The sequence below is a fragment of the Elephantulus edwardii genome, unplaced genomic scaffold (assembly GCF_000299155.1).
Source record: "Elephantulus edwardii isolate Elephantulus edwardi_28Jun2011 unplaced genomic scaffold, EleEdw1.0 scaffold00011, whole genome shotgun sequence".
NCBI lineage: Eukaryota > Metazoa > Chordata > Mammalia > Macroscelidea > Macroscelididae > Elephantulus > Elephantulus edwardii.
This window is the reverse complement of record NW_006399761.1, coordinates 6,561,826-6,575,966: the sequence shown is the minus strand read 5'-3', so window position 1 is coordinate 6,575,966 and position 14,141 is coordinate 6,561,826. Positions and strand designations below refer to the sequence as shown.

At 43.6% G+C, this 14,141-nt stretch overlaps 1 protein-coding gene and 1 pseudogene across 1 annotated transcript in view; both read left to right on the top strand.

Annotated features, from left to right (window-relative positions):
- LOC102851043 (follicle-stimulating hormone receptor-like) overlaps positions 1–14,141 on the top strand; it is a 379,630-nt gene that overhangs the window by 233,308 nt on the left and 132,181 nt on the right. The window contains exons 7-8 of the mRNA XM_006881015.1: positions 371–439; positions 551–625. Of these exons, the coding sequence (XP_006881077.1) occupies positions 371–439; positions 551–625 (144 nt within the window). The remainder of the gene's footprint in view (positions 1–370; positions 440–550; positions 626–14,141) is intronic.
- On the top strand, positions 8,080–8,967 carry LOC102863294 (annotated as a pseudogene).

Here is a 14,141-nt window from a genome sequence, read left to right as displayed (position 1 = left end):
CGACTTCTGTCCTTCAGGATGGGGCGAGATCATGGCCCACTCCCCTGTGACATGTTCTCCACATGTGGATAAGGTGTGTCAAGACCTTACAGGATCCAGGCTGCTGTGCCTATGTGTGTCTTTATGAAAATAAATTTCACTTATTTCGTTGCAGAGGTAAAATATGCACATAATACTGACTTCAAAACTCACAAAAGGTCATGCAGCAATAAATCAGTTTCCCTCCCACCTTGCCCTTGGCCTTCAGGGTAGCGCTGATTTATGCCACTAACCTACACTGTCTGACTTTGCCCCAGCGATTCCAATTATGAAACCCCTGTATTGTTTGCATGTGACATTATTGGTTTTTTTAATGGGTCTTTTATTTCAGATGGCTGAATAAGAACGGGATTCAAGAAATACACAATTGTGCATTCAATGGAACCCAACTAGATGAGCTGTGAGTAGTCCTGACTATGCTTCCAAGTCATTTAGGGGGAAATGGCTCTTCCGACAGACATGTTTACATGGCTTTGTGTTTCTCTTCTCTTTTCCTCAACTTCCTTCGCAGGGATCTAAGTGACAACAGATATTTGGAAACATTGCCTAGTAACATTTTTAAGGGAGCCTCTGGACCTGTCATCCTGTGAGTAGCTTCCTTCATTTCTGTGAGCAAGAGCTGTGTGTGTGTGTGTGTGTGTGTGAGAGAGAGAGAGAGAGAGAGAGAGAGAGAGAAAGAGATCAACTGTCTTTAACTCTGAGATGTTTCCACAACACAGTGCCTGCAAATATGTACAAGGACTTATAGGGACAATGTGATATGGAGCCACATTCCAAATTTTAATAAGGTAATAATGACATCAGTAATAGCAGTTAACAATGACTGAACTCTAACCACGTATCCATGTACTAAGAGTACACAATGTATATTGGAGGGCTGTGTATTTTTTTAATTTAATCTTCCTAATAATTCCCTGGAGCTCCAGTGACACAGTGCTAAGGACCAATGGGGCTGCCAACCCGAAGGCCAAGAGTTTAAATCCACCAGCTGCTCTGGTGCAGAAAGATGGGCACTCTCATCCTACAGAAAACCCACGGAGGGTTCAACTGAATCTTGGTTCCAACCCAACAGCACATAGCAACCACCACAGTCCTCTGAGGTCCGTGATGGTAGCTGTTGTGAGGGGCCATCAGTTCAATATGACTCACAGAGACCCTGTGAACAAGAGATCTGAACCCTGTCCTATCCTGTGCCGTCCTCATCATCTCCGACACGCTTGAGCCCAACATTCCCACAGTATGTGAGATCAAGCTTGGTGATCTTCCAAGCTTCCAAGGAGCCTGCTGGCTGTACTTTCTCCAAGGCATTGTCCTTCAGACAACTCATGGGATAATCAGTTGTTTTGTCCAATATCACAACTCAAAGACATCAATTATTCATCTGCCGACTCTCAACAGATGGTTCTTGACAAAGCATGAGAAACTGTGGAACATAATACACCTTAAAACTCCAGACTTACTGAACCCAAGAGATGAGAGGACAACCTGTGACTATTATCCTGACACTTGAACCCAACAGCAAAACAAACTATCCTCTGAGGTCACCTTTTAGTACAATAAGAGGCTGACACACAAAAGAAAAGATATTACTTGAGAGTATTGTGCTTCAGCAATGACTAGATTGCAGGTGGGCTGAGGGGAGGAGGCAGGGAAGCAAGAGCTCTGGAAATGAAATCAGAACAAGCAGGAGAGAACTGAAATACTGTGGAAAATGCAACTAACCTCACTGAACAATGTGTGTGCAGTCACTGCTGTGTACCACTGAGTGCAACTCACAACTGTCGCTCTACTCGGTTTTCAAAGGCCATCAGTGGTGCAGGAGAAGATGTGTCCATCTTCTTCCAGGATACCAGCGGGTGGATTCAAACTCTGTGCTTTGGGGTTGTCAGCACCAGACCTTACCACTAAGCCACCAGAGCTCCCTGACCATTTGTGTAGAAATCATTAAATGGGATGTTCTAGGCTGGTTTTTTAAAACAATATTTATAAAGCAAATTAGGTTCCTACTTTGTAATTTGAACAACTGGTGTAGAAATTATTAGATAGGAACCTAATTTGCTTTGTAAATTTTCACTGAAAACACAATGAAGTATTGTTTCGAAAAAATAGCCTCCAGGAGCTCTGGTGGCCTAGTGGCAAGAAGCTAAACTGTAATCCCAGAGGTACAAGGTTTGAATCCACCAGATGCTCTGCTGGAGAAGGAGGGACAATCTCCTCCTGTAGCAGTCAGATCTGATTTGATGATACACAAACACAAAAAATATAATAAAATATTAAAAAAAAGAAAAGAAAAACAGCCTCGAGATTTCACACAATCCAATGACTTCCGGAGATCTGCTCGCGTATTTGTTTTGGGTGGTCATTGTCTCTGTTCTAGAAGCCTTGAGAGTCGTTCAGTGTCTCATAATCTACTGCCTCTCACAGTCACTTCCTTACCTCCTACCCTCCTCTGCCTCTGTGAGTGGCTTTCACTCGAGTCTCCCTTGCTTCAGATTATTCCATGCTCCGCTCCCTCTTCAATTTTTCCCAATAATCAATCATCCATGTGCCTAGCTTCTATTATTTAAATCTTAAATATTTATTTAATTGTATTTGATAGTCTTTGAAGTTGATAAAAGAAAACCTATTGCCTCATTAAACAGATACTTACTGAGCACTAGCTCTGTGCCATTGACTTGTACAGAAGAGGAAACCCAAGACATTTCTTCTCCACAGAAATCTAACCGTGTCAGACAGTAAGGAACCGTACAGCTTCATATATCTGTGATTTGAAGGACGAGGCGGGATTCGGACACAGAATGGGAAATCACGGGCACGCCGTACATGTGTTCATATGTACAGAGTTCTTACTGTTGGTAGGTGCCGTCAAATTGGCTGTTCACTCACAGTGACACTGTGAACAGCAGAACTGGACCCTGCCCTACCCTGTGCCAGCTTCCCCTGTGCCACGTCTGAGCCCACTGTTAAGGGCTCAGTCTCAATCCATCTCACTGAGGGTCTTCCTCTCCTTTACCAACGCTCCTCTTTTCCAAGAAGGATGTCCTTCCCCAGGGACTAGCTCCTCTTAGCCCAAAGTATGTGAGACCTCGGGCTCCCTCTAAGGAGTACGGTGCCTCCTCTCTCTTCAAAACATATTTGGTTGTTAGACTGTGCAATCCTCAGAATTTCCTCTTCTTAGAGTTCTCAGGAGACATGGATTTAAAGGAAGTTCATCTGATGTCTTTGCTCACTAGGACACACGTGTGCCAGTTTTACCTAGAAACAAATGCTAAGGATTTTGAATGAGTTTTTTTATTAATGATTTTTAATTTCTATTATTATTATTATTGAAAATTTATAGAGACTTTGGATTTCCATTCATTTATTGTTGCACTTTTCTCCTTGCCCACTCCTCCCCCTCCAAGTTCACTCTTCTCTTTGAAAAGTAAAATTCTTTCATTGTTATTCTATCTCTACCCCCAAGTCCACTCCACTGTGCAACCTTCATTCTGGACTCCTGTCATGACAGTAATACCTAATCATACATTCCTTTAAAACAGTTCTCTCCCTCATCTGTTTCAATGGAGTACACGTAATTTAGCCCGTCTTTCTCAGTCTCCCCCTAACTCTGATGTCAGTCCTGTTTTACAACAGTGGCCCTACTCAGTGATTTTTTTTAATGCAACATATGTATTTTATACAGCACATTCTTTCCATTTCATTTCCCCCCATTCATTCATTGTTGCAAATTTTCCTCCCTGCTCCCCACCAGTTTAAATCATCATCTCTGTCTCATCAGGGCTGAATCTATCTGTAATGGAGAAGTTCTCCTTATAGGACCTGTGCCAGGTACAGTGATGGATTGAAAGCACTTCAGGTTGCTGTCTACAGCAGAACATGTTTGTGCCAAACAGGACCTTCAACTTGCCCATTATGAGCTGTATGCTGAAGTCAAGGCCCAGGAACGGAGGGGACTTGTGGAAGATGACGTAACACTTGTAGACTGAAAAGCATGGAGCGATCTAGGCCTCCTGGGTCACAGCTTCACGCATTTCCAATTCCCGTGTCACCTAAGGTGTGTGAATATGTTTAATCAGACATCTGAATGTTTTTCGGTAAGGTTCCCAGCAACAGGTTGTGAATGGAGATCAAAGGGTCTAAGACTGAACACTGCAGCCCAGCCTGACAAACAGCATAAGCCGTTGACATGCACAGCGGAGAACCTGCCTCCTCAGAGTCCAAAACCGGGTCCCGGGCCAAGCACAGTAAAATGTGTCTCAAAAGACTACTGAACGGCTTTCTATGAAGATGGCGCCAAAAGCGAAGAAGGAAGCCCCTGCCCCTCCCAAAACTGAAGCCAAAGCAAAGGCATTTAAAGGCATTAAAGGCCAAGAAGGCGTCCTGAAGGGCACCCACAGCCCCCCCCAAAAAAATGATCCGCACGTCACCCACCTTCCAGCGGCCTAAGACGCTGAGACTCTGAAGGCAGCCCCAATACCCCCCAGAAGAGCACCCCCAGGAGAAACAAGCTTGACCACTCTGCCATCATCAAATTTCCCCTGACCACTGAGTCAGCCATGAAGAAGACAGAACATAACAACACACTTGTGTTCATTGTGGATGTCAAGGCCAACAAGCACCAAATTAAACAAGCTGTAAAGAAGCTCTATGACATGATGTGGCCAAGGTCAACACTTTGATTAGGCCTGATGGCAAGAAGAAGGCCTATGTTCCACTTGCTTCTGACTATGACGCTTTGGATGTTGCCAACAAAATTGGGATCATCTAGACTGAGTCCAGCTGGCTAATTCTAAATATAAATTTTTCTCACAAAAAAAAAAAATTTAAAAAAAAAGACTGTTGAATGGAGAACACAAAACATGAATCCCCCAGGCAGCTCATGGAGAATACAGGAAGAAGAGGGCTGTCACCATCAGAAACAGTCCTGTGGCTGGAGGTTACCTCCCTAGGGACCCAACTGTCCCAGGGACCTACCTACTTTCATCCCTCGCATTACAGGACTATATCTGGCCAGAATTGAGTGCATGCAATTTGTAGAAAAATTCCAAGGAAGTGTGGTGCAATTCCAATGACTGAGAAGGGTAGAGAATCAGATACCTCCCTACACTTTTCCATCTTTAAGAGGACATACCTGCAAGTCATTTCCAAAAGCCCGGTTCACATATGCTAACTGAATCCTCCACCTCTCAAAGACACGACAGCAGACCACCTTACTGCCAGTCCTCTCTTTCTATGACTTTCAGATGGCTCTGCAGATGGCTTTCCAGCATTTCCGTTTGCTGCCATGGGACTCCAGGGTCTGTCCTATTTCCCACGTGCACGCTGCTTGCTGCTCCAGTCCCAGCTGAATCCTTGGGTGGGAGCTGCTTTATCTAAATGGACAGAGGACAAGTCCAGTTAACTGAGTCAGCGAGCAGATGGCCCAGCCCTTAGTCGATGAAGCTCCAGACAGGACTGTGACTGTGGGTCAGTTCCTCTACTCTCCAAAGAAGATGCTGCAATGGCTCTGGAGATGTGGAGATTTTGTTGATTTGTTGAAGAATGTTGGCTAGAAGAAGTTGAACTGCAATGAATTTGCAACAGATACTTCCATTTTCCTGGGAAGCTTTACAATTAATATGGACTTGGCTTTTCCCTACCTCTTTAAGGAGAATCAAGGGGTACAGGCTGTCCCTGGCAAGGAGGTAAATCTTGGGGGAAGTGTATCTCTCACGTGAGGGCTGAGTGGTCCTCAGTGGCCCCAAGCAGTGGTTCCACACTTAAGCTTGCCTCAGAATCTCCTGGGAGCCGATTAAAGCTAGATTGAAAAGACCTCCCATCCTGTCCCACTTTCTGCTTCAATAAAGGCGTTGAGAGCCACATCTTCCATTAATTTCAGAAGCAGCAGATGCTGCTGGTCCAGTGAGCACTGCTCTAGAAGGAAGGTTGAAAATGGGAAGCACTCTTGTCTTCAAAACAATCTAATCGTGGTGACTCCCCTCCACAGAATGACCTCCACCCTCAAGAAACCTGTGCAAGGTGCCCAATGGGAGTTAAGTGGAAGGCACCCAAATCGATGAGAGCTCCTTTCCTGAAGTCAAAGCTTCTGGATGAGTGAAAAACAAGGAAGGGATGCTGTTCATACCTTGGGGCATAAGATGAAATGTTCCATTGCAAAGGGAAATGGACAGAGAGCAAGCCGGGGGTTGGGGGGAGGCACACAGACATGCTCCAGTGACCTTCAGAGGCATAGCCTAGCCTTCCAAGTTCCCCCCTCAGGAGCCTTGACCTTGAACATCAGCGGTCATCTGTGTTTTCACCTGATTTTCTGAACTCACTCAAGCTTTTTTTTTTTTTTTTTTTAAAGCAATCGAGCAATTGCTGTTTCCTTAGGAAACCGTTTCCTGTGGGGGAAATGTGATGCAGTGCCTTTGCAGGCTGGAGCCAGCACGGTCATATTCTGATGGTTTATCAAATTGATTTGGCGATAGCTCAGATTCATTTGATAGTTCAGATTCAAATACCGAGTTATTTGTATAAGAATGCTTCTCTCCCCTACCACTGTACCCACAGTCCTATAGATAGTAAATTGCCTTTTTATCCCGCCTGGGATCATGAAAGAGAGGTCTTCTAACCATCTGTCAGCACAGTATACACCAGAAATGTGCTCTCACTTATGGAAATGATTGACCTGTAATAACATCTTTGCTGGGAAAAATAGAAATTGTTCAAATCAAATTTGCCGCACTGCCTATAACACACTTTATTAAATGGGGCAAGGAGAGTTGTTTAACTCTTGCTTCTCCTCTTCCGGCATCCTATTTCCAACTGTTTTCCACTTTGTATATGAAAACCGAGAATCCTAGCAAGGTTGAAACAATTTAGGGTTCCTAATTCTTTCCGGCTCCAGCCAGCATCTCAGGAGCATCTCCCATTGATATTTTGCAGGGTGTAAATTTTCCAAGCCAATCCCTTCTGGGGGGAAAAAGAAGTCCTATGTACTGTGATGTGCACCAAAGTAATAGAAAATTTAAAATGAGAGTTACAAAGAACAGTGCATGACCACCCCTTCCTCCTTGTCCACTCTTCTCAAGGCACCGTCCTTAATGAAGGAAAACATCCTTAGGTCATTGCTGAAGATGCTGGGTCTCTAGTGTCATAGATTTTGTAACTCGTGACCTAATGTCAAAACACTGTGCTATAATCCCGAAGGTACACAGTTCGAGGCCAACAGCTGCTCTGCAGGAGAAAGATGGGTAATCTCCTTCCAAATGATTAACTGCCTCTGAAAACCTGCTGGAGGGTCAGCTATGAGTCAGTTCCAACTCTACAGTGCACAACCACTCAGTACTTAACTCTTTGCAGCAGAAGACTCAATGCACTTGAGCTGTGGTGCTGGAAGAAGAGTCCTGAACATCCCACCGGCAGTGAAAAAGTACACACAAGACCGTCTTGGAGAAAGTGCATCAGAGCGCTCCCTAGAGGCAGAGATGGGGAAGTTCCACCTCACATACTTGGGGCATGTTGCTCAAAGAGGTTAATTCCTTGAAGAGGAGACATCATTCTTGGAAAGGCCGAGGGTCAGTGAAGAAAAGGGAGGTCCTCCTGTGAGGGACTGTCACAGCGACTACAGCAATGGCAAAGGGCTCAAGTGGGTCAGATGATGAGGACAGAGCAGGAGAGGGCAGGATTCAGAGCCTCTGTTCACTATGAATTGTGTTTGCCTCAAGGACACATAACGGTGTATTCATTGTCTTGGTAATCAAAAGGTAAGCAGTTTGAATCCACCATCCGCTCCAAGATAGAAAGATGGTGGTCTTCTCCCATAAAGATTTACAGCTTGGAAAAGCTGCTGGAGGGTCACTGGGAGTCAGAACAAAGCTGATGACGGGTTGGGTTGGGTTGGGTTGGGTTGACTCTGTCTGGTGTTGTGTTATGTGTGAAGGATGGAGCTATTAAAAAGAAAATATATATATATAAATAAAAGCAGCTCTTCTGCTGCCACTTTAAATCCAGCTCCATACAACGTTCCACCACCATCGGCGCTGCATGGTCCACCCTCCTGACAGTCCCACGACAATGGAGGACATGAATGAGTCCAGCAACATAGAAGAGTTCGCAGAGGGATCCAAGATCAACGCCAGCAAGAATCAGCAGGACAGTGATAAAATGTTTATTGGAGTCTTGAAGCTGGGATACAAGCAAGAAAGATCTATTTGTCTCGGTTTGGAGAGGTGGTCAACTGCATGATTAAAACAGATCCAGTCACTGGACGGTCAAGATGGGTTCAATGTGTACTTTTCAAAGATGCTGCTAGTGTTGATAAGGTTTTGGAATGATAAAACACAAAGGCAAATTGATAGACCCCAAAAGAGCTAAAGTTTTAAAAGGGAAGGAAACTCCCAAAAAAGGTCTTTGTAGGTGAACTGAGTCCAGAAACTTCTGAAGAACAAATTAAAGAATATTTTGGCACTTCTGGAGAGACTGAAAATATTGAGCTTCCCATGGATACAAAAACCAACGAAAGAAGAGGATTTCTTTTTATCGCATATACAGATGAAGAGCCAGTAAAGAAACTGTTAGGGAAGTGTGGCATCAAAGTTGTACAACCCAAAGAGGTACAGAGGCAGCAACAGCAGCAACAGAAAGCAGGAAGAGGTGCTGCAGCTGGTGGTCGAGGTGGAAGTAGGGGTCGTGGCCGAGGTCAGGGCCAAAACTGGAACCAAGGATTTAATAACTATTATGATCAAGGATATGGAAATTACAATAGTGTCTCTGGTGGCTGGTGATCAAAACTATAGTGGCTACGGCGGATATGATTATACTGGGTAAAACTATGGGAACTATGGACACGGACAGGGATATGCGGACTACAGTGGCCAACAGAGCACATACGGCAAGGCGTCTCTAGGAGGCGGCAATCACCAAGACAATTACCAGCCATACTAAAGAAGATCACCGGCAAAAAACAGGAGGAGATGCTAAAGCAACTCATTATGCAGGACAACCTGAAGACTGACCTGCTGATCTCAGATGGTTATTTTGTAAAAGACTTTCTGGTGAACAAGACACAATTGTGTCTAACTGTATATAGCTGCCAATTGGTTTTCTCTGTTTTTACTTTGTCCTTTGCTATCTGTGTTTTGACTAGATGTGGATTTGTGTTTCTACGAATTTTATTTGTATGATTTCATGTTAAACCTCCAATAAATGCTTCCTTCTGTGATTGAGATATCTATATATATGCTTCCTTATGTGATTGATAAATACATACATATATAAATGCTTCCTTATGTGAGATATATACATATACACACACACACACACACACACACACACACACACACACACATAAACAAGACTTACTAGACTTACTACTTCGGCAAAGGGACAGATGTTCTACTTAGTATAATCATCACTGCAGTAGCAATGTTCACAGGAGGCTATGGTAACACAAACAGTTGCCTAATAAATCCTTGTCACTGTGTGACACGGTGATCATCAACAGAGGACGTGACACGGTGTGGGGGATGAGGGAGTCCTTATGGTCCTTTGCCTGAGTGATTGCAAAACCCAATTCATCTCGCTCCGACCTTGAGCCCTTTCTTATTGCAGTTCACTTTGCAAATACGTCTTGAGTACCTACTATGTGGTAGACAGTTTCTGAAAATTCTTATTACTTGCTACCTGACTCCCCAGACTCAAGTCTGATCCCATCTCGTCATGATTTTCATTATTCCTCCAAGGACGGCTATCCCTGGATAATGCGCCTGAATGTCCCTCACCACGCCATGGGTGCGGCTTCCCACCAAGCAAATGCTGTTCCCATGAAAACAGTGACTAAGTGATGAAGCCTTACTTTGTTACACCTCAAAGGAATATTTTTAGTGTGGAGTGCCCTTGCAAGGGAACTGAAATCTGACATTAGGTTAGATGGGGAAGGCTTATAACTAGGGAACAAACTCTGTGTGTGTATGTGTGTGCATCTGTGTATGTGTGTGTGCCCATGTATTTCTTGAACACAAAGCATCTGTCAACCTTGGTATTTCAAAATCTCCACTTTGGGTCACTCCAGAAACTATCTAGAAAAACCTCTCAAGAAATCTCTCGACAAGATTTGTGACTCCTCAGATCCAGGCCAGTGAACTCTGGTGGCCTAGTGGGTAGGAGGGGTGTGCTGCCAGCCCCAAAGCAGGTGGTTTCAACCCACCAGCCGATCTTTGGGAAAAATGATGGACAATCTCCTCTCGTGAGACTTAGAACCTCTGAAAACTCGCTGAAGGGTCAACTAGGAGTCAGTTCTGACTCTACAACCAAGACAGAGAGAAGTACCAGTCAGGATGGGAGCTCTTTCATGAAAGGATTTTGCTGTATTGATCTCTAAGCAACTTTGCCCTTTTCTCTTGCCAGCCACTCCTTCTTTTCAACCCCCAGCCCCAGAGTATCAGGACCCCAGAACACAAACGAGCTCCCTTAGCCTCACAGTAGAAAAACCAACCACAGAGGGGAAATGACAGCAGTGTGGGCACTTTGTAGCTTTGATAAGGCAAAATCTGAAAACACAAGTTTTCTCTTGAATACCGAGCAGACAGAAAGGCACCTAACCTTCCCACACCGGTTCCTTAATTGAATTGCTAATTGTTGGATTGCATTCAAGCTACTTCACTCAACAAATCATTCTTCTGCTTATTCCCCATCACATGTCTGTCTCCCAGTAAACTTTGCACAGGTTGCTGTCTTCATTGGAATCTTTGATACTCTCAGCCTCATATTCTGGCGGGTTCCCTTTAAATCTAGACTTTCTCCCCCCTCAGCCTTCCTTATATCACGTTCCCTCTAAACTCAACTCTCCTCAAAGATTTGCTCAAGCCTCTCCTTTTTCACTGAGATACTGAAGCATCTGTACTAATCAGGCAAACATCTACCAAATGAAGTTTTTAAATGCAACCTTGTTCCAGATGCAATGCAGAACCTACACGTGCATTTTCAAGGTGGCTCAGGAGACAAAACAAACACGCGAAAACTTGAACATGACACAACACAGTGGTCGACACAGGCCCAAGGTGCTTTGTAATTACTGGAGGTCAGTGCACATCTCATGCGCCTGCAGTCATCTCTTTTCCAATTGGAAGACCACGTCGCCCTCAGCCTGTCTCCAAGCAGCAGCCGTGGCGTGAGTGCCCATCATGTGTGTGCACTTAAGGAAAGATGGAATGCAAATCTGAGGAGCTGATGCATAAGGGAGAACAGAGTAAGTCACGAGAGAGGACCAAAGTACCCAGAATACACTGCACTCATGAGGCACGTCTACCCGATCTAAAGCTTGTTGGTGCCCTGGGATCTGGATGTCCGGAGGGTGGAGGTTGTATAGAGGGAGGGCCTGGGAAGAGAACAATGGAAATCACAAAGAGTTCAATACAGCAAAATCCCAAAGGCACCAATAAAGATAGCAAATGGGGTAAGGTTTACAGGGAGACAGGCATGGGATACGGAAGAAAGAGAATAATTTGTTGAGTGACTTGACAACGCAACGATTAGGTTAGGTGGATTACTGTACCCATTACAAGGATGGCCAAGCCCCAGTGTCCAGGAACAATGAGTATCATGCTATTTGGAAACCTTTCTGTGCAGATGTAATGAGTGATGTTAACATGAGATTATACTGGGGTAAGGTGACCTCTGTCATCCACCTGACTGTCCTCTTTACAAGAAGAACAGAACACAGAAGAGGGTCAATGGGTAAATGACCTCAGGAAAACGAAGGCAGAGATTGGAGTTAAACTGCACGTGCCAAGGAACCAGAAGCTACAAGAGCCAGGGAAGGATCACCCTTTAGGAATAACTGTCCTGGCAACACCTTGATGTCACACTCCCAGCTGCTAGAACTATGGAATAAAAAAATCTCTGTTGTTTTGAGCCACCCAGTTGGTGGTACTACAGACAGACACTGGAAACTAGAATATAAGCTTTAAAAAAAAAACTCAAGTAATTGTATAATTGTTTAAAGCAAAGAAGTCAGAAAGAGTTCAATGGGAGTCTGTTTTGGTGTCTTGTTGCTGTATATATAAGAACGTATCCCAAAACCATGTAGTTTTATTACAAAAAAAAAAAAACCATAAAAGGTTTGCACACAGAATCATTCCTATCCTGTTATCAGAGGTGGAAGAGGGCTGGAAAAGGGAGTTAAAATTAATCAACAGATAGGTCCTTCTTAAGATGGGTGAGGAGAAAAGCAACACAGAACAAGTAGATAATCAGACCTGATTACTGTAATGGATATTGTAACCATTCCTAAGGCAAAAATGTGCATGAATGATTGGAAAACCAATATTCTTTATAAATGTTCACACAAATCACAATTTAAAAATGAAAACTGAGCACCTTGAAAGAGCCATTCCATTTTGGCCACAATTCTGGGTTTCAGGAACTTGGGCGACTTATGTCTGATCCAAGTGATGACAGCTCAGGTGGCCCGCCCCGTTGTCCCCTTCCCTCCCAGCTCAGATGTTTTCACGTTCTTGGCATGTACCCCCTGGTGGCTTCTCCTCATGATGTGGGCTTTGTCTCCACATTAGGGCCTCAGGATAGTCAGACTTTGTTCGTGGTACTACAGGGCTCTGAAAAGCTACTTCCGAAAATGTCTTAGTAATCCTTCTACCAAAGTCATCACCATTCACCCTGGCCCCAAACAATGACAAAGAAATAAAGATATCAAAGCCCGTTGCTGGAGGCATTAATTCAAACTCATAAACACTCTATGTGGTTTCTGAGGCTGTAAATATGTAGAAGGAGACTTTCTCCCACAGAGTGACAGCAGATTTAAACTGCACAGCTCCAGTGAATAGTCTAACAGGGAATGTATACATCACCAGGGAAGCCTGGATATAAAAGAGAGGGAATCAATCCTTAATGGAAAGATCATCAAAGAATTTCCAGTAATCTTTAATTCACCATAGAATGACTGAGAAAATAAGCTGATAGTCCATAGAATATCAAATATATTTCGTTTTGGAGATCTTAGAATAATGTGATTATTTCTAAATTCTAAATCCAAGGTGGGAAATAGGCATATTAAAGACTAAAAAGTTACATGTTTTGTGTCCCCTTAAAAATATTTGGGGCAGCTAACAATAGCTTTGGTCTAAATTTTCCATAACGATCTGGTGTTATGCTTTTAATTAATTCATTATAGAGAGCCTTGAAATATTTCCCAAAAAGCAGGTAGGTAAGCTTCCATTTTTCTTTTCTTACACAATTTAAGGGATTAAAAGTGGAGTGAGACAGGAGAAACTGGTCAGAGAGAACTATAACTTGAAGAGTACAAGTGCAGATATTAGAACCGGTCAGAGAAGGGACTGTGCAGGTAGAAACCTGAAAGATTTCTGGAGCAAAGAAGAAAACTAGGAACTTCTGGAACAAAAAGGACCATTACAGGTACCGACCAGACAACAGGGTCTCTCAGGAGCATCCGGAGTGGAAAGGACGCATAGGGATAGGAATCCATGGACCAGATTTAAACATTCAGGACTCCAGATCTAAACACTTCCAATAAAACGGAAGGAAGTGGAAATGAGACCATGGAATACAGAAACTTTTGGTTCCTAATTCCACCAATGACTGTCATAAGAAGTAGTTAGAATCTGACTATAAAGAGAAGAGACAGACAAGATGTTTTACTGAAGGGGTTGCATTGGATGTGGGGTCAGAAAGGAAAAGCAAGTCAGGAAGGACTGAAATTGTGCAGGAACAACTGCACAGACATCAGACGTAACGTTTTCAGGGAATATTGGAAACCCAGATTTTAAGATACAAAAGTTTACCTTCTTACTGCTCATCCACATGTAGGTTGTTAGAAAACAGACAAATGTAAGAGTTGAAAGTTCAGGAAGGAGGAATATCCTGAATACAAACATTTGAGAATGATTAGCATATAAATGATGTTTAAGTCCTAAGACTTGATGAGTTACCCTAGAGGGTAAGAAAAGTTAAAGGAAAGAAGGCCAGTGTCTGAGCCCATGGGCACTCTGATTTAGAGTCAAGGAGAAAAGAAGAAAACATCAAAAATAAGCTCAGAAGAATTTCCAGAGGGTTAAGAGCCAAGTATTACTGTTGTTGTTGTTGTT